This window comes from Pongo abelii, chromosome 1 (genome assembly GCF_028885655.2).
Source record: "Pongo abelii isolate AG06213 chromosome 1, NHGRI_mPonAbe1-v2.0_pri, whole genome shotgun sequence".
NCBI lineage: Eukaryota > Metazoa > Chordata > Mammalia > Primates > Hominidae > Pongo > Pongo abelii.
The window spans coordinates 71,562,287-71,580,858 of NC_071985.2; the positions used below are offsets into that span (position 1 = coordinate 71,562,287).

Here is an 18,572-nt window from a genome sequence, read left to right on the forward strand (position 1 = left end):
TCAAATGTTATCTCTCATTACTTCTTTACATGAATTCTGCATTCTTTTCAAGACAGTTTGCTCACTGGATGTGAAATTATTTAATATTCCTCAGGACACTACTTTCATACAGAAAACCCTACCATTTCCATAAAAATCTTTTAGGATTCAGATTAAACCCTATCTCTGTAAGGTAATTTTCAATGTTTTTAAATGTCTCTTCTTCAAACTCCCAAAGCAATTTTTACCTGGATAAACAATTTTACAATTAGGAACTGCCTTATTTTCGTTTTCTCCATTGTTGTCTGAATTACCATTTAATTTTTCTTATTTAACTTGTGCATAGTTCATGTTTTCTCCCCAGCCAAACTCTATGCCTCTCACAAGCAGCTTTTTCTCATACTTCTCTGTATCCAGCCACAGCATCTAGCAGTGTCTAGAACATTGTATTTATTTATAAGAAAGTTTTGAAACAAGGGCAGAGTTTTAAAAAGCTGAATTTAGAAAGCTGAGTTTGAACACTGCTGACAGAAGAAACAAGGTAGGAAAGGGCAATATTTGTTCCAAGATAGGAAGTAAATCAATTTGGTTGGAAGGGAGGCTTGGGGATTTTCTCCTCTAAAATGAATAATAAATAGAATGGCAGGTGTGAAAGGCCAAATTAAGTTTCACAGTAAGGTGTTTTAAATTTACCTGACAGGTGATGAAACCATGGAAGGTTCTTGAACAGATTAATAACAGTGCCCAGTTGTATGAAGTTTCATCAAACTAGCAGTGAGTTACGTTATCGGGAAGGCCTGAACATCAGTTAGGTGGTTACTGTACAGACGTAAGTAGTAGATCCTAACCAGCACAAAGTACTTTTCTTGCATCCCCCCTTCTGGAGGGAAATCTGCCTTAAAATTCCTTAGGCAAAGAAAGCATAATTTGATACGTACCAAAAGACACAGTGTCTCTCGGTTCTACTCATCCTAGATTCACCATAAAGTAGATTTAGTTTTCTTGTTTTTCTCTTGGCATCTTCATTGGGAAAAGCATGTTGTCATTAATAGTAATTACATTAGCAAATGACTCAACACAAGGGTTTTACTTAATCCTCGAACTATCCCAAGCTACATCTCAGATAGTTTTGTTCCTCATTCCTGTGGAGGAGCCCAGTAAAATTCCTGTTTATCCACAGATGGAGGTGTTTGCTGCCTATGGTCAGGAGAGAGCTTCAATCCTAAAAATAAGATTTGCTGACTTTCACAGCTTAGCAGTGCCACAGCAGAGCATGGGATACATTCCTGTCTATTCACTCAGCAACTAAACTTATTGTAGCCCTTGAGCAGAATCAGGACTCTGACTTACCTGTTTTTATCTATAATCTGAAGGTTCCATTAGGTGGATAATTGGGAATTGACTACCCAGAAGTCAACATCATAATTTATGGAAATTTGCATTTTTTTCTTCTAAGCAAGTTCTAACATTCTTTGTCTTTATTACCTCCATTTATCCGTCTGTGGATAAACAGGAATTTACCAACTTCCCTAATCAGAGGACAGGAGCAGGGATGGGTGGGGGCACTACTATAGCATTTTTCATTTACTCATCTTTATTAACCAAATTCATTTCGGGTATAGTGGGATAATGCCCTCCCCACAAAAAAAGGAGATAAATAAATTAATCTTTAAGCTAGATAATTAGAATTCATAAAGGTATGCCAGAGCACAGAAAATATGTTTAATGATAACTCTGCCTTCCTTTCCCATGATGTAGTAGAGTCTAAGTGGTTGGTTTTACTTAGGGATATCTGTATTTGTTTCTTCACTGATGTTTCTCTATGTGTATGTATGCATGTGTCTGGGGAGGGGAATGGGAAGCAAGTAGAATGAGATAGGCTTAAGAGAAATGAAGGCTTAAGAGGTACACATATTTCTTAAAGTCATCCAAATGCCCAAGATAAATAAGGCCATGGTAAATTAAGAGTCGGGTTAATATCTAAATATATGTACCTAGGAAGACCTGATTAGGATGACCCTTTACATCTAAACTGCAAAAAAAAAAAAAAAAAAAAAAAGAGAGAAACAGAATGCTAAGATTGACAACAGAATTGAAAGATAAACTTATGCTAACTATAAGAAAGATTTTCAAATCATAGTAGAGATAACTTTTGGACTGGCAGAAGACTATACATAAGTCATACATAATATTCATGAGGAATAAATTAGAAAATCAGAAGATCAACTGAATTTTGTCCATTTATAATAAAGGCATACTTATATCTAGGAAAATATAAATCAAATTTATAAGAAAGATAAATTTGAAGGCTATAATTAATCTAGCAAAAGTATTCACAAATAGGTTTTTACATGAGTATCAAGCTCTTCTATCACATTTAAGATATGACTGGATTTACAACCTAACTTTCCTAATAATTTATTATATCAATAACCTCAAGATAAACAACTGCTTTACTTACAAATTTATTAGAAAGCATTCATAAATGCAAAGTTAAAGTAATAGGAGGTCCATGTGTCCTATTTTATGTAGTCAGTAGAAATCATATATAAACATTACAAATATTTCACATCTTGCATAAAAGCTACTTCTCTATTTGTACATTGGCTTTTCATGCACACAAAGCCTACTCCCACTCTCACACAGCACGCCTCACCATCACTGTATTGAGAGTAAAGTAAAACAATAATATTATTTTGGTTGGCAGAAGTTGTCTAAATACCATGAACAGCTGGCAAGATGACATGGTAAGCCTTGAATGGAGCTAGCACTCTTTGTTAAGGCAAAGCAATCTCTCTCTTATTTCTCATAGTTAGTGTTGGTGGCAATATTTCTATAGACAAAATTTCAAAAGCAAACGACTTAAACATATTCCCTTAATTCCTCTTCTCCTTTTAAAAATACAAAAGTGGATTTAGAGAATTTGGGGTCCTATTCCCAAAAGTAAGAAAAGTTCAGACAATAAAGGGTTAAAAGAACAAGCAAGCCCTACCGTACCCAGAAATGACAGAAGGCTCTTCTCTTCTTCGGTGCTACTATCCAACCACTCCGCCACATCACCGGGGGAAAGGAGACTCATTCTCCAGCCAGAAAACTTTTCCATACAGAGCACAATTACTGAATGATGAAGTGAGAAAAAAAGGATACAGAGACTAAATTCTTGGGGGTCCAACACTTAAATTGCTGGCTAGGCAGTAATGATGAAAGAGAAAATGTGATCCTCCCTCCACTCTGAATTCTGTCTCTGTGACATCAATCTAATACAACCAGGGGGAGGGGGAAAGAAATAGGGTTAAAAGAGGGTGGTATAAGAGAAGAGAAGGGAGATTTGTCCTTCTGTCTCTTGGTGTTAGGCTTTAGTCTGAAAGAAAAAGCCAGGATAACACTGAATAATGAAGTGTGTTTAATGACAGGAAAAATCATACGTAAATAAAGAATAAAGACACTCAAAGAAAAAGAAACAGGTTCCTACACTGGAAGCAGCTTAGATAACCAGACAGCACAATAGCTAATCAGTTAAGTAAAGCATATCAAACAAAAACAAAGACAAAAGAACAAATTCAGCATTTTGTTTTGTTTTGAGGGGAAAGGTTTTCAAATTTCCTTTCAGTCCTCCGCAAGAACTGCAGCCCCCTTCCCCTTCCTGCTTTAGCTATTTCAACAGCCCCCTTTACGAAGATTTCCTGCAAGAAAAGGCAGGTTGATAAATCTGTGAATAGGAAGCTCTCATCCCTCCTTTCTTCTCCTCCTCCATTCCTCCCCCCACCTCGCATGGCGACTGCACTGATCGACAATAATGGAATCTGTAACTGACTGCCAACAGCAACATTAAGGATATTACAAGTCCACTTCATAAGAATTCGAGCTGGTGGTCGGAACTTGGGGGCAATTCTGGGCTTCTAGTCAATAGCTGTCTTTCTTTGCGAGGAAAGAAAGGAAGTGTGTGTGTGTATGTGTGTGTGTGTGTGTGTGTGTGTGTAGGAAAGAAGGCTGAAATCTGAAAGAAGTAAGAGAAGTAAGCTTGCTGGGCTGAAGGTACAGAGATCAACATAGAGAATGACTGTTCTGCAACATCATTGTGAAGGTGTCAGATCCAGATGAATTTTTTACATCATTTACATTACATATTTTCATGGTTTGACTTAAGATTATTTCACAGGTTTATACCTTATTACCAGGCAGAGAAAAATCAAGCAGTAGAGGCATGTTCACAGATCCATAAATTATTAATATCCTTGTTCTCTGGAGATTGATTAGGCTTTTTACTAGGAGAAAACAATATTCTTAATAAAATATAGAGCTTTCTTCCCCCTGTATTAGCAAAACATTAGCTCTTTTCCTAAGAATCTGGTCTTTGCTTCTATTCTAGTAGTCTGCTTTCAGTGAGAGATTCTCACTGATTAAGAGTTACTACCTCCTTAACATATCCTGAATCTACACCCTTTTCTCCATGCTTACTTCAGTCTTATTTATTTTTAATCTAGACTCTAGTTCATTACGACTGTAAGTTCCCTGAGGACATGGACCTTGTTTTATATTAATGTTTGTAATCCTAGTGGGTAGAGCAGTGCTTGGCACTTAGATGGAGCTCGTCAAATATTAACTGAAGTTTTAGATGGTAGTTCTAGAAGTTTTAACAGGTTCAACACCAGCAGGAGATGCCAGGCTGAATATTTTAGGACCTCTTTTAAAAATTAACCATTTTGATGATTACTTAAAAGTAGTTACAGTGACAGTACCACACGATTGAGGAAATAAAAATTGTCAAAAAAGGTATTATGAATTCATTTGTTTAAATGAGTTTCTATTACTCAAAATAACTACAAAAAATTGAAAAGTAGTGTAAAAATAGGTGTAAAAGACATTTTATTAAAATCCACAGGCAATGCATGCTTAATATCTAAGCATGGATTGCTAATTCCTTTGTCATAACTTCATGACACACCAGTATCTCTGGAGCTCTGGGATTGGACATCAGTAGCCTACAGGATTACATTCAAACTTCCTGGTGTGATGGGGCTTCTGCTTTTTTCTTGTCAGGTACCCCCAGACTCCTCTCGACTCAGCCATTCTGTATTATTTACCTCACTTCCATGCCTTTACATGTTTCACTGAAAGTGGCAGAAAAAAAGTCATTTGTTTTGTTCATTTGTCTAGAACAACTAGACAACTGTTTTGTTTTGTTCAGCTGCCTAAAACATTCTCTGACACACAGTAGAAGCTCAAAGATTTTTGCTGAATGACTTTGGTACCTCTTGTGTGGTATCCCCCTACCATACACATCTGACAATATTGAACTGTTTCCTTGAGATTCAGCTCAAATGTCACCTCTCCAGGTCTTCCCTGACATCTTAAAGTAGAACTAATGGCTCTCACGTCCGTACTTTCATTGTTATTACTATTATGTCATTAAAATTACTTGTTTACATAATGTTTTTCTCAACAATATCTCATACCTTTAGAAAACAAAATTTCTGTTCTACTAAGTTTTTAAAAAATTTTAATGCCTAGCATATAGTAGATTTATAACTGTTTACTAAATTATTATTGAAAGTGAGATTATAATTCCACGTATTGCAGATATCTTAATACTAAAGAATCACACATATTCCTGATTTAAGGATTCACACCATTGGTCTTCATATTTAACAACCAAAATAACTTGGTTAAGGAAAAATTAAATCTCTTATTTATTTTAACAAAGAAAACACTGTATAGTTAGAAAGGTCATCAAAATAATCCAGCCCTATGAATTTGCCTTCTGTATACTGACAGAAAATGAGGCACCCAGGCCAGGTGCTGTGGCTCATGCCTGTAATCCCAGCATTTCGGGAGGCTGAGGCAGGCAGATCACCTGAGGTCAGGAGTTCAAGACGAGCCTGGCCAACATGGTGAAACCCTGTTTCTACTAAAAATACAAAAAATCTAGCCAGGCGTGGTGGCGCACACCTGTAATTCCAGCTACTCGGCAGACTGAGGCAGGAGAATTGCTTGAACCCGGGAGGCAGAGGTTGCAGTGAGCCGAGATCGTGCCACTGCACTCCAGCCTGGGTGACACAGTGAGACCCCACATCAAAAAAAAAAAAAAAAAAAAAAAAAAAAACAGAAAATGAGGCACCCAAGAAAAAGTTCTAGATTGAAATTTTGTCATAATATAATGTATAAGGCATTACACTGTTTTCCTCTTTTTATAATCAGAACATAGCATGAATTAGTCCTTCCTTAAAAATAAAACATTGAAACTTACCTGAAAATGTAAAACTCTATAGTGGGCTGTACATTTTGCTAAAATGTGAGTCAAGGGCATCAAAATACTGTAAATAGGGCTGTCAGAAATAATGCTTGAAGGTTAGGCATGGTGGTTCATGCCTATAATCCCAGCATTTTGGGAGGCTGAGGAACCCAGGAGTTTGATAACACCATGGGCAACATAGTGAGACCCCACTTCTACGAAAAATACAAAAATTAGCCGGATGTGGTGACACATGCCTGTAGTCTCAGTTACTTGGGAGGCTGAGGCAGGGGGATTGCTTGAGCCCAGGAGTTTGAGGCTGCAGTGAGCTATGATTGTGCCACTGTGCTGCAGCCTAGGTGATGGAGTGAGACCCTGTTTCTAAGGAGGAAAAAAAAAAAAAGAAAGAAAGAATGCTGGAGTATAATTTTCTACAAAAAAACAAAATCCCATACATTTTAGCAGTTTATTATGTTGCCTTATGTGTAGTAAGTACTTACTATTTAACTTTATTTATTATTTACTTAAAAATATAGAAAGCGTCTGGAGAATGCTTGGTGACTTACAGAGTTCCTATTTGAGGGCATATGCATTTCCTGTGTGTATGTGCATGTCTGTATATATGTATATATACATATGCATGTGCTACTTATGCCATTTACTGTTTACTAGGCACTTCACTAAGTGCTTTATACACATTAGCTCAGTTAAAATTCTTAAACAACCACGTGAGATAAGTATTCTATTCATTTTCAGATGAGAAACCGAAAATCATAGAACTTAACTTGTCCAAAACAACACAGCCAGTCCAGGAAATGAAATGTAAACTTCTGAAGGTTTGGTCATGATTCTCTACTATACTATTCCATATTCCACAGAGACCAATTTAGGCAGGGGTCAGCAAATGCACTTTTTCTGTGGAGGGCCAGATAGTAAATATTTTAAGTTTTGTGGGTCATATAATCTGTTGCAACTACTTTAACTCCGCTGTTATAGCACAAAAACAACCATAGAAAATACCTAGACTAATGGGCATGGCCGTGTTCCAATACAAATTTATTTACAAAAAAGGCATGGGCCATACTTAAATGATCCCTGATTTATATCGGCACTGTCCATTCAGGCAACATATTTTCAGTACTTAATGTATGTCTGGATATCTACCGAGTCCTTATCATTGAAAAGTAAAATAACTATTATCTGCCTGGGTCAAATAATGTTTTATTTTCATTTTAATAACTGAATAATTGTCTTATTATTTTGCTTTCAAGACACAAATTATTGCTTTTCTTCTACTCCTTTAGTTTCATGGTCCCATGAGATACTTAATTTTTATTTTAATAAAGGGCATAAAATATGTAGCCCTTTCTTCAATTACTTAGTATTCCTGATTTTCGTTATAGCTGCTTGTACTTATACTTTCAGATTCATTCATTCAACAATATTAGTGCTAATATGTGCCCAGCATATTTTAGGCCCTCGCATACAGTTGTGAACAAAAGCAACAAAATCTCTGTCCTCAGGGAGCTTATATTTTATGCGGAAGAGAAATAGTAAGATAAAAAAGTAAAATATATATTGTGTTAGATGGTAAATAATGCCAAGGAGAAGAGTAAAGCAAAAAGGGGAAATAGGTAATTTGGGGGAGGTTTACAATTTCAGAGAGGGTAGCCAGGGAAAGCCTTGCTGAGAGGTTGACATTTGACTAAACTGTTAAAGGTGGTAAGTTTTAGGAAGAAGGAACTACCAATAAAAAGACTAGAGGCAAGAACAGCCAGGAGGCACTGCAGCTAGACTGGAATGAAGAGGGAAAAAGTAAAAGGAGATCAGACTGTGGAGTAATAGGAAGCCAGATCATGTAATGTTAGGGGTCTTTGACTTACCTTTAATTAGACAAGAAGACTCTGAGGCAAGAGTGATGGGCAAGGTTTTACTTTTTTAAAATAAGAGCTTTATTGAAATATAATTCACATACTATAAAATTCATCCTTTTAAAGTGATTTTTAATATATTCACATTTTTGTAGCCATTACTACTATTTAATTACAGAACATTTTCATGGCCTGTAAAAGAAACTCTGTGTCCATTAGCAGTCACTCTGTATACTCCCCAGCCCCTAATCCCCTAACAAATACTCATCTAAATTTTGACTCTATGCATTTGCCTATTCTGGACATTTTATACAATTGAAATAATATAATATGTGGTCTTTTATGCCTGGTTTCTTTTACTTAGGTTCATCCATGTTTTAGCGAGTACTTCATTCCTTTTTATGGCCAAAAATACTGCACTAATGGACATTTGGGTTGTTTCTACTTTTTAACATTATGAAGAATGCTGCCATGAACAATTTGTGTACAAGTTTTTGTGTGGAAGCCTTATACTTCAAAAGGATGTCCAAATAAGATGTTTTCTATAATCTGGGGTTTTTTTTTGGTGGGGGGGGGAGGTACCAAGTAATTTTAAAATGTGATAGTGGATGAGCGTTATCTTCTAATTTTACAATCACCATATTTTCTTCCTAATTCCTCTGGGATTTCCATCCTTCTTGAAGAAACCAAAACCACTAACTCAGTCTCTTTCCTCCTGCTTTAGTATTCTTGCACATAGGAAAAGACTAATGCTAGATATTCAAGAATGAACAAAGGCAAGTAATACATGATCTTTTCCTAAACTGATAACTAAAGTTGGTGTAGATTTTTTAGTAACTTTATATAAATAGTATAAGCAACTCCTGAATATCTTTTTTCCAGATTTATCAACAGTTTACATTTTGCCAACTTTGCTGAATCACTGTGTATATTTTTATTATATATATGCATTTTTCCTGACTCATTTGAGGAAGCTGGAGACATTATGCCCTTTACCAGCAACTGTTTCAGTGTGCATTTTCTAAAACAAAGGACATTCTCTTACTAAACCAAGAACAAAAATTAAAATCAGGAAATTTAACATTGATGTTGGTTGACATTTTAAGGATAAAATTAGGTATGCTATTCCATGCATAATCTACTATACAAATTATATTTCAATATCATAAAAAGGCATTTATTTGAAAAACAAAGTGTCTTCAAGCAATGGTGACTGAGAAATCATGGGTACTGATTGCAAGTATAATTCAAAGTAATAATCTATTATAATATTAAAATAATGTCTCAAATATTTGGAGGATTACTATTGAACTTATGGACATTCAATACACTATTGTGATAAAGGATTGGAAACAAGAATAACTAGTTTTCTAAAAGGCAACTAGGTTGGCATGGTGGCTCACGCCTATAATCCCAGCACTGTGGGAGGCTGAGGCAGGTGGATCACCTGAGGTCAGGAGATCGAGACCAGCCTGGCCAACATGGTGAAACCCCATCTAGGCTAAAAATACAAAAAATTACCTGGGCATAGTGGTGCTTGCCTGTAATCCCAGCTACTTGGGAGGCTGAGGCAGGAGAATCACTTGATCCAGGGAGGCAGAGGTTGCAGTGAGCCGAGATTGCGTCACTGCACTCCAGCCTGGGCGACAGTGAGACTCCATCAAAATAACATAACATAACATAACATAACATAACATAACATAACATAACATAACAGGCAACTAGAGGATAGATACAATGATTGCATCTCTATCTTGATACTCCTTTGTACATGTACAATACTTTTCCTCAAAGAAGCTTAAAGTAAATATCAAATTTACTTAAAATACAAAGTAAGTATTTTACTTTGTATTTTAGTGAGGAGATATAGTATTATATGATCATATAAGGTATTATATGATCATATAAGGTATTATATGATCATATAAGGTATTATATGATTAGAGCTGATGAAACTAATGAAGCTAAGATGAATTTTCATTTATCTAGATTTAGGAAGCAATACTTAGACATGCAAAGCCATAGTGTAACAAGGATGTTAGCATCAGAAGAAGTATTCCCATCATATGAATATTTAATATATACATAGAAGGTGCTTTGATTTCAGTGAAAAAGGGTATCAAGATGTAAAGTAATAAAAAAAAAAGCAAGGTAGTCAACAGTATTATAAAACATGTGCTCAACAGAAATGTTCCATTCAAAGCTAAAGGCAGATTCTGTTTAAAGACGTTAATGACTATCTAGAATTAAAGATAATCAGATTCTTTAAATACTAAAGCTATTCTTCTAAGAAAAAAAATGTAAATAAAGTGACAGCTGTTGTTAATGAACAGATAACTCCTTCTCAAAAAGACCCAGAAAGTAGCCAATGCATAATTATTCTTGAAATATTTTTTCTCTAATATAAAGTTATACTTTACATTTTACTCATAGTATATACAATTCTTGGAGGCTATCACTTTTAGCACCTAACAAAATATCAAGCAAATAGTAGCTACCTAATATTTATTGAGTAGGTGCGTAGATGGATATATAAACCCAATATATCTATGATTAGCACTGCTCTGTAAGTAAACTGAAAATCATTAGGGTAACATCTCCTGCAATTTGTCACTAGGCCTAGCAATAATTTGAATACTTGTAGCAACAATAATAATAGATCAAATGTATTCTGCATTTACAAATGTATTCTGCACTAGGTAGTATGTGAGGTGCTATTAACCTCTCATTTACTCCTCATATCAACCCTACAAGGTTGTAGTAACATTTTTCCCATTTTATAGTTAAGTAAACTAAGGTTTAGAGAAAATGAAGGTTTAGAGAAGTGACGAAGTCATACAGCCAGTATTGGAGGTTAGGTGAAGATTTAGATATTCTTATTCCAGAGCCGACACTCAGAACTACATTCCATATTGGAATTTCTTCTATAACATTTTTAGATATTTTGGGTGAGGTATGAAGGGTGAAGGTGAACAGTTATTTAATGAAAAGTAAAACTCTTTTCCTTGATCAGTGATCTGAGACACTACAACAGAGTTAAGTAAATTGTGTAGGAATCCAGAGAGTTAGTGGCCAGATAAAAAGGCCAGACCCCATAGTTTCTTCTTTTTTTTTTGAGATGGAGTCTCGCTCTGTCACCCAGGCTGGAGTGCAGTGGCGCGACCTCGACTTACTGCAAGCTCCGCCTCCTGGGTTCACACCATTCTCCTGTCTCAGCCTCCCGAGTAGCTGGGACTACAGGCGCCCGCCACTACGCCTGGCTAATTTTTTGTATTTTTAGTAGAGACGAGGTTTCACCGTGTTAGCCAGGATGGTTTCGATCTCCTGACCTTGTGATCTGCCCTCCTCGGCCTCCCAAAATGCTGGGATTACAGGTGTGAACCACTGCGCCCGGCCAGACCCCACAGTTTCTGATGTGAAGAAATGGAAAAATCAAGTTGAATTTTATAGCATATAGATGTTTTACTTCTTCTTTTTTTTTTTTTTTTGAGACAGAGTCTCGCTCTGTCACCCAGGCTGCAGTGCAGTGGCGCGATCTCGGCTCACTGCAAGCTCCGCCTCCCAGGTTCACACCATTCTCCTGCCTCAGCCTCCCGAGTAGCTGGGACTACAGGCGCCCGCCACCTGGTCCCGCTAATTTTTTGTATTTTTAGTAAAGATGGGGTTTCACCATGTTAGCCAGGATGGTCTTGATCTCCTGACCTTGTGATCTGCCCGCCTCGGCCTCCCAAAGTGCTGGGATTACAGGCGTGAGCCACCGCACCCGGCCTTTTTATAGCATATAGATGTTTTACTCCTTTCCACCAATAAATAATGTTTATAGTCTGATTGTTTTTCAAAAGAATCTCTTAACAAAAGGATTTCACTGAACATCAGTCAATGCTGGGCACATAGTAAGTGCTTGATATTTGTTAAATGAGCAAAATTTTTCCATATCTGAACAGGATATTTGACATGGTTATTTGCTCCTATGAGCATTTAATGAGGCTGTTTAATGCTTCAACAAATTTACCATTGCTAATTTTACAATGAAAACTATGTTAATTTAAATCTAACTTTGGAAGTGTGGTACCGGATAAAAGTTAATAGCCATTTTTTGCACAGCAAAGGAAACAATCAACAAAATGAAAAGGAGGCCTACACATTAGGAGAAAATATTTGCAAACCATATATCTGATAAGGGGTTAATATCAAAAATATATACAACTCAATGCCAAAAATTGAATAACCTAATTAAAAAATGGGCAAAGAACCTGAATAAACATTTCTCAAAAGACATAAAAATGGCCAACAGGTATATGAAAAGATGCTAAACATCGCTAATCATCAGGGAAATGAAAATCAAAACCACAATAAGATATCACCTCACACCTTTTAGGATGGCTATTATCAAAAAGACAAGAGATAACAAGTGTTAGTAAGAGTGCGAGGAAAAGGGAACCCTTGTACACTGTTGGTGGAAATGCAGATTTGTGCAGCCCGTGTGGAAAACAGTATGGAGGTTTCTTAAGGAATTAAAAATAGAACTAGTAATATGACCCTGCAATCCCCCCTCTTCTGAGTATCTACTCTAACGAAATGAAATCACAATCTTATAAAAAAAATCTGCATTCCCATATTCATTGCAACATTATTCACAATACAAGTTATGGAAGCAACTGAAGTGCCTGTTGACGAATAAAGAAACTATGATGGGGGTGTGTGTGTATGTAATGAAATATTATTCATCCTTGAAAAAGAGACAGATCCTGCCATTTGCAAAAACATTAATGAACCTAGAGGACATTATGCTAAGTGAAATACGCCAGACACACAGAGAAAAACACTGCATGATCTCACTTATATGTGGAATTAAAAATAATAATAATAATGAAAAACCAAAAAATGGAACAACGAATACACAGATAGAAACAAAGAGCAGCATAGTGGTTACCTGGGGCAGAGAAAACGGGAAGAACTAGGTCAAAGGGTATAAAGTTGCAGCTATGTAGGCTAAATCTAGAGATCTAGCGTATGACATGAGGATTGGTTAATAATATTTTATACTGGAAATTTCCAAGGGAGTAGATTTTAGATACTCTTACTACAAAGGAAAAGAGAGGGGAAGAGAGGGAGGGAGGGAGGGAAGGAGGGAGGGAGGGAAGTATATGAGATAACAGATATGTTAATTTGCTGGACTGTAGTAATCATTTCACTATGTATATCAAAACATGATGTTATAGACCTTAAGTCATATACAGTAATCCCTCTGTATCCATGGGGGATTGGTTCCAGGACCTCCTACAGACACCAAAATTCATGGATGCTTAAATCCCTGATAAAAGAGGGCACAGTATTTGTACATAACCTATGCATAACCTTCCATATACTTTAAATCATCTCTAGATTACTTGTAATACCTAATACAATGTAAATCCTATGTAAATAGTTATTATACTGTATTACTTAGGGCAGGGGTCCCCAACCCCCAGGCCATGGAGCAGTACTGGTTTATGGCCTGGTAGGAAGTAGGCCGCATAGCAGGAGGTGAGTGGCAGGTGAACAAGCATTACCGCCAGAGCGCCACCTCCTGTTAGATCAGTGGTGGCATCAGATTATCACAGGAGCACATATCCTATTGTAAACTGTACATGCGAGGGATCTAGGTTGCGTGTTCCTTATGAGAATCTAATGCCTGATGATCTGTCACTGTCTCCCATCACCCCCAGATGGGACCATCTAGTTGCAGGGAAATGAGCTCAGGCTCCTACTGATTCTACATTATGGTGAGTTGTATAATTATTTCATTATATATTACAATGTAATAATAATAGAAATAAAATGCACAATAAGTGTAATGTGCTTGAATCATGCCAAAACCAACCCCCACCCCCGACTCCCTCCTGTCCATGGGAAAATCTTCCATGAAACCAGACCCTGGTGCCAAAAAGGTTGGGGACCACTGGTTTAAGGAATAGTGATGAGAACAAAAGTCTGTACATGTTCAGTACAGATGCAATTTTTTTAAGAATATTTTTGATCCATGGTTGGTTGAATCCACATATGCAGAACCCAGAGATATGAAGGGCCAACTGTTCAATTAAAAAAAGCTAACGGGTACTAATAGCTATGGAGAATGTATACATTATTACAGAAATGTTTTGGCAAATCAAAAAAAAGTCAAGTGTTTTCATACCTTTCTTTTTTTACATTAAAAACCACAATTATCAAAAATGTTCAATACATTTATCACCTGGATTGTTATAACACTGTATCTAGATGTATCCAGAAAACACTTCCGATTGAAAAAAAAATACCACAATCAACTCATTAATTTCCTTCTGGTTAGTATTTGAATCTGTTGTAAATTGGGCTGTAGTTGGACAAAACAGTTGCATCAACAGATATGTAAAACATGCCCCATTTGATCTTAAATGAGTTTAAATGGCAGAACTATTTTACAGAACTACATTATAGTAGTACCTCAGAAATTCATTAACATTACAATAAAATACATTACGTTTGTAGAATATGAGACAAATTAGAAAAAGATTTGTTCTCAAGAAGCTCATGGTCTATACTTCTTAAATATTATATCAATAGAAAATTTAACTTCGTATCTCTAGTATATTTATTCATAAATGACATACAAGGGCTCCAAATCTATAAAGCAAATATTAGTGAAGTACACTTTTCCTTATTTCAGATAAAAACCAAAGGGATAAAACTCTATTATTTTCTTCCCACCCATACCTACAAACCAAGGAACACCAAACATTGCCAGCAACCCACTGGTAGCGAGGCAAAAAGGCATGCAACAGATTCGTTCTCACAGCCCTCAGAAGGAAACAACCCCATTGACACCTTCTAACCTCCAGAACCATGAAACAATACATTTCTGTTGTCTAAGCCACCCAGTCAGTGGTTCTTTGTTATAGTAGCCCTGGTAAAATAAAACCCTGAACAAGGTACTGCAGTGGAGCAGCCTGTAACCTTGCTGACTGGAAGAACAAGAATGCAAAGGAAAGATATAGTTGATTACTATAAGCTAAGTAGACACCAAAAAAGAGAACCAGGTCTATATCGTGGATGCTGGATCTCCAACACCAAAGAACTATTCAGTAGGGAAGCTCCCTATGGGCCCCTCTGAAGAGTTTGCACCCTTCTACCTATAAGAGAACCAGCACTGGAACACACACAGAAGGCATTCAAATTCATGGCCAATGTTAGCTAGAGAAGCAACAATAACCAACAGGGGCTTGTAATTTCATGTCTGGCTAAGTAAAAACTGTGGCATCAGACCAGAACGCCTTTTCTCCAATCCTGTCTCCCTACTCCAATGCCAGAAGGGTTAGAAGTTGAAGAGGGTAGAGCAGGGGTGGAGGAGTGAAAGAACTGGCTGGATATCTCCTACTCCATGGTGGGGGTGGGGGCTGGAGTTAAATAGGATATGAGATAAAATTTTAATCAAGTAGATTAAATTAACTTTAATTACTGAAAGTAAAATAAAAAACTATCGGCTCCCCATCATAGAGATCAGCTTTCTAGCAGTGATAGCACAATTGTGGGCAAGAACTGGGGAAAATAAAACCCCCACTCTTCACCCCTTACACCCAGAGGCAGACTCATGTGTTGTGGGACCTGAAGCTTATATAATTTGTGAGTCCATATTTTTAAAAAATCACAAAATTGCAAACACAAATCTTTTTTTTTCTTCTATCATTTATTAAGGTCTCATACGCTAAAAAGATCTTAAGGTCTGGGGTCAACAGAGGCTGCTGTAAGACAGGAGAAATTAATTCAACAACAGTAACATCAAAGGTTTATCAAAGATCTAGAGTCATTTAAACAAAATCAGAGTTCACCATCATCATCTGACTATGGCATAGAATAAATGGTAGTAAGTTGCTGCCTTGCTTTCCCTAATTGCATCTTCATTTTTCAGCAGTCATGTAATTAGTTGGCATGAAGACAGACCCCAAGTTTTTCTGCACATAGTTAATAAACAATAAAAATTTAAGTATCTTGGGAAATTCCAAAATGATGTTTTGTAAAATGAAAGTAGATAAGCAGAGTAAAAAGATAAGCACAAGGTCAGTATGCTGGATGACAAAACACAAAAAATTCTAAGGCTTTAAGAATACTGCAAAGAACAAATTTGTATTTTCAATGACCTGCTATATTTAAGTTTCCTGGCTTTACTTTTGTGACTTGGGAGAAATGAATAAATATTTTAATACAACATCATTATGACACTGTAGTAAGAGATTAAAAGGTAAAAAAATGATTATATCAATACATGCTTAAAAGGCAACTGACAAAATCCTGTATTTGGCCTTTTATTCATGTATTTACTTTTCCAAATGAATGGTAATATCAAGTCCCTCTGTACTCCCAGCCAACAACAAAAAACATGTGTTGACATTTCAGTTGGAATTACAATGAATGTATAGATTATTTGGGAGATAGTTTACTTTCATACACATTTTTAAATTTTAGTCATTTTTAACTTTATATAAAGAGCATGTTTTATATATTCTTTTGAACTTTTTCCATTTGAATATTATATTACTCATATCTCTCCATATTTTTGCTATAGTTTATTTGACTATTGTATAATTTTTACATTGTTTGAATATAACAACAAACTTAGACTAAGAGTTGCGGTTGGGGTTGGTATTCAGGTTCAGTCTCTTATTCAAGTATATTGTATTTCCTTTGTTAAGAGTTTTGTTATTGGTGTCAGTGCTACTGTGAACATCCTTGCAAATGTCTTCTTTTATCCTTTGTAGGAATTCCTCTTTGGTATATATATAGGAGTAGAATCTCTGGACTTAGGGTATGTAAATGTTCAACTTCAGCAATGCCAAACTTTTTCCCACCAGCAGTATATATGAAATCCTGAGTTATCTACATTCTGCCCAATATTAATACTTGGTATTGTCAGAATTTTTAGTGTTTTCATGGAATGAAGATAAGATGGTTGATTTTGCATATCCTGACTACCAGTAATACCGAACATTTTTCATAAGTCTATGGCTATATATGTTACGCTTTTGTGAAAGTCTTCTTTATATCTCTTGCCCACTTTTCTAATGAGTTGGTCATGCTCAGCCAACTAATAGATAGCAGTTCTTTATATGTCCTTGATAGTAATCCTGTGAAAAACTGTGGGTCTTGTGAATATCATTTCTCAGTTTCTAACTGGTCTTTTTACTTTCTTTATTTAAAGTCTACAGATGGACAGAAGTTTATAATTTTAATATAATGGCCAACCCCACCAGTCTTTTATAGTCAATACTTCTTGTTTGTTTCCTTTCCTTTTTTTTTTTTCTTTTTTTTTAGGAGACAGAGTCTCACTCTGTCATGGAGGCTGGAGAACAGTGGCGCCTTCTCGGCTTACTGCAACCTCCGCCTCCCAGGTTCAAGCAATTCTTGTGTCTTGGCCTCCTGAGTAGCTGGAATTACAGGCACATGCCACCACGCCTGACTAATTTTCTTATTTTTAGTAGAGACTGGATTTTGCCACATTGGCCAGGCTGGTCTTGAACTCCTGACCTCAAGTGATCTGCCTTCCTTAGCCTCCCAAAGTGCTGGGATTACAAGTGTGAGGCACCACACCTGGCCTTGTTTCTTGTTTAAAAAATATACTTCAGTAAGAGACTGAACCTGAATACCAACCCCAACCGCAACTCTTAATCTAAATTTGTTGTTATATTCAAACAATGTAAAAAATTATACAGTAGTCAAATAAACTATAGCAAAAATATGGAGAGATATGAGTAATATAATATTTAAATGGAAAAAGTTCAAAAGAATATATAAAACATGCTCTTTATATAAAGTTAAAAATGACTAAAATTTAAAAATGTGTATGAAAGTAAATTATCTGCCAAATAATCTATACATTCATTGTAATTCCAACTGAAATGTCAACATATGTTTTTTGTTTTTTGTTTTTGGCTGGGAGCACAGAGGGACTTGATACTACCATTCATTTGGAAAAGTAAATACATGAATAAAAGGCCAAATACCTTTTGAAAGGAAGAACTAATTAGAATTCCCTATATCAGTAAGAGAAAAACATTAAAATCTATAATCATTAAAATACTGTGACATTGATATAGAAATAGATCAGTAGAATAGAAAAAGACATATAGACATTTAGCTGATGATAAAGGGTACCTTTTACATCACTGTGCAAAGAACTGACCATTCAAAAAAAAAAAAAAAGCACTGAGACAACTAGCTATATGGCTGAAAAAAAATCTCATTTCACATAACCAAAAATAAATTCCAGATAAAGACATAAACTGAAGTTGAAAAAGGCCTTTCTAAGCATGACACAAAAGCCAGAAATTACAATGGAAAAGACAGACAGATTGAACAATAAAAAATTAAAAGCTTCAAATAGCAAAAGACAGGCTGAACAAATTTGCAAGGCTATTTAACAGCATCTATCAAAATATGAAATGCAAATTATCTTTTGATTCTATTTCTGGAAACCAATC

The 18,572-nt window shown here is 36.0% G+C and overlaps 1 protein-coding gene across 9 annotated transcripts in view; it reads right to left on the reverse strand.

Annotated features, from left to right (window-relative positions):
- Positions 1 to 18,572, reverse strand: part of RASAL2 (RAS protein activator like 2) — a 388,281-nt gene that overhangs the window by 105,353 nt on the left and 264,356 nt on the right. The window contains exons 1-2 of one of the 9 annotated variants that reach the window (XM_054524753.2): positions 3,821 to 4,138; positions 2,977 to 3,096 (exon numbers count right to left, since the gene is read on the reverse strand). The exons of 7 other annotated variants lie outside the window; for them this stretch is intronic. In XM_054524753.2, coding sequence (XP_054380728.1) covers positions 2,977 to 3,096; positions 3,821 to 3,833 — 133 coding nt within the window. In that variant the 5' untranslated portion in view covers positions 3,834 to 4,138. Of the gene's footprint in view, positions 1 to 2,976; positions 3,097 to 3,745; positions 3,768 to 3,820; positions 4,139 to 18,572 lie in introns of those variants that run through there. One more of the 9 variants, XM_054524746.2, reaches the window with a different exon arrangement.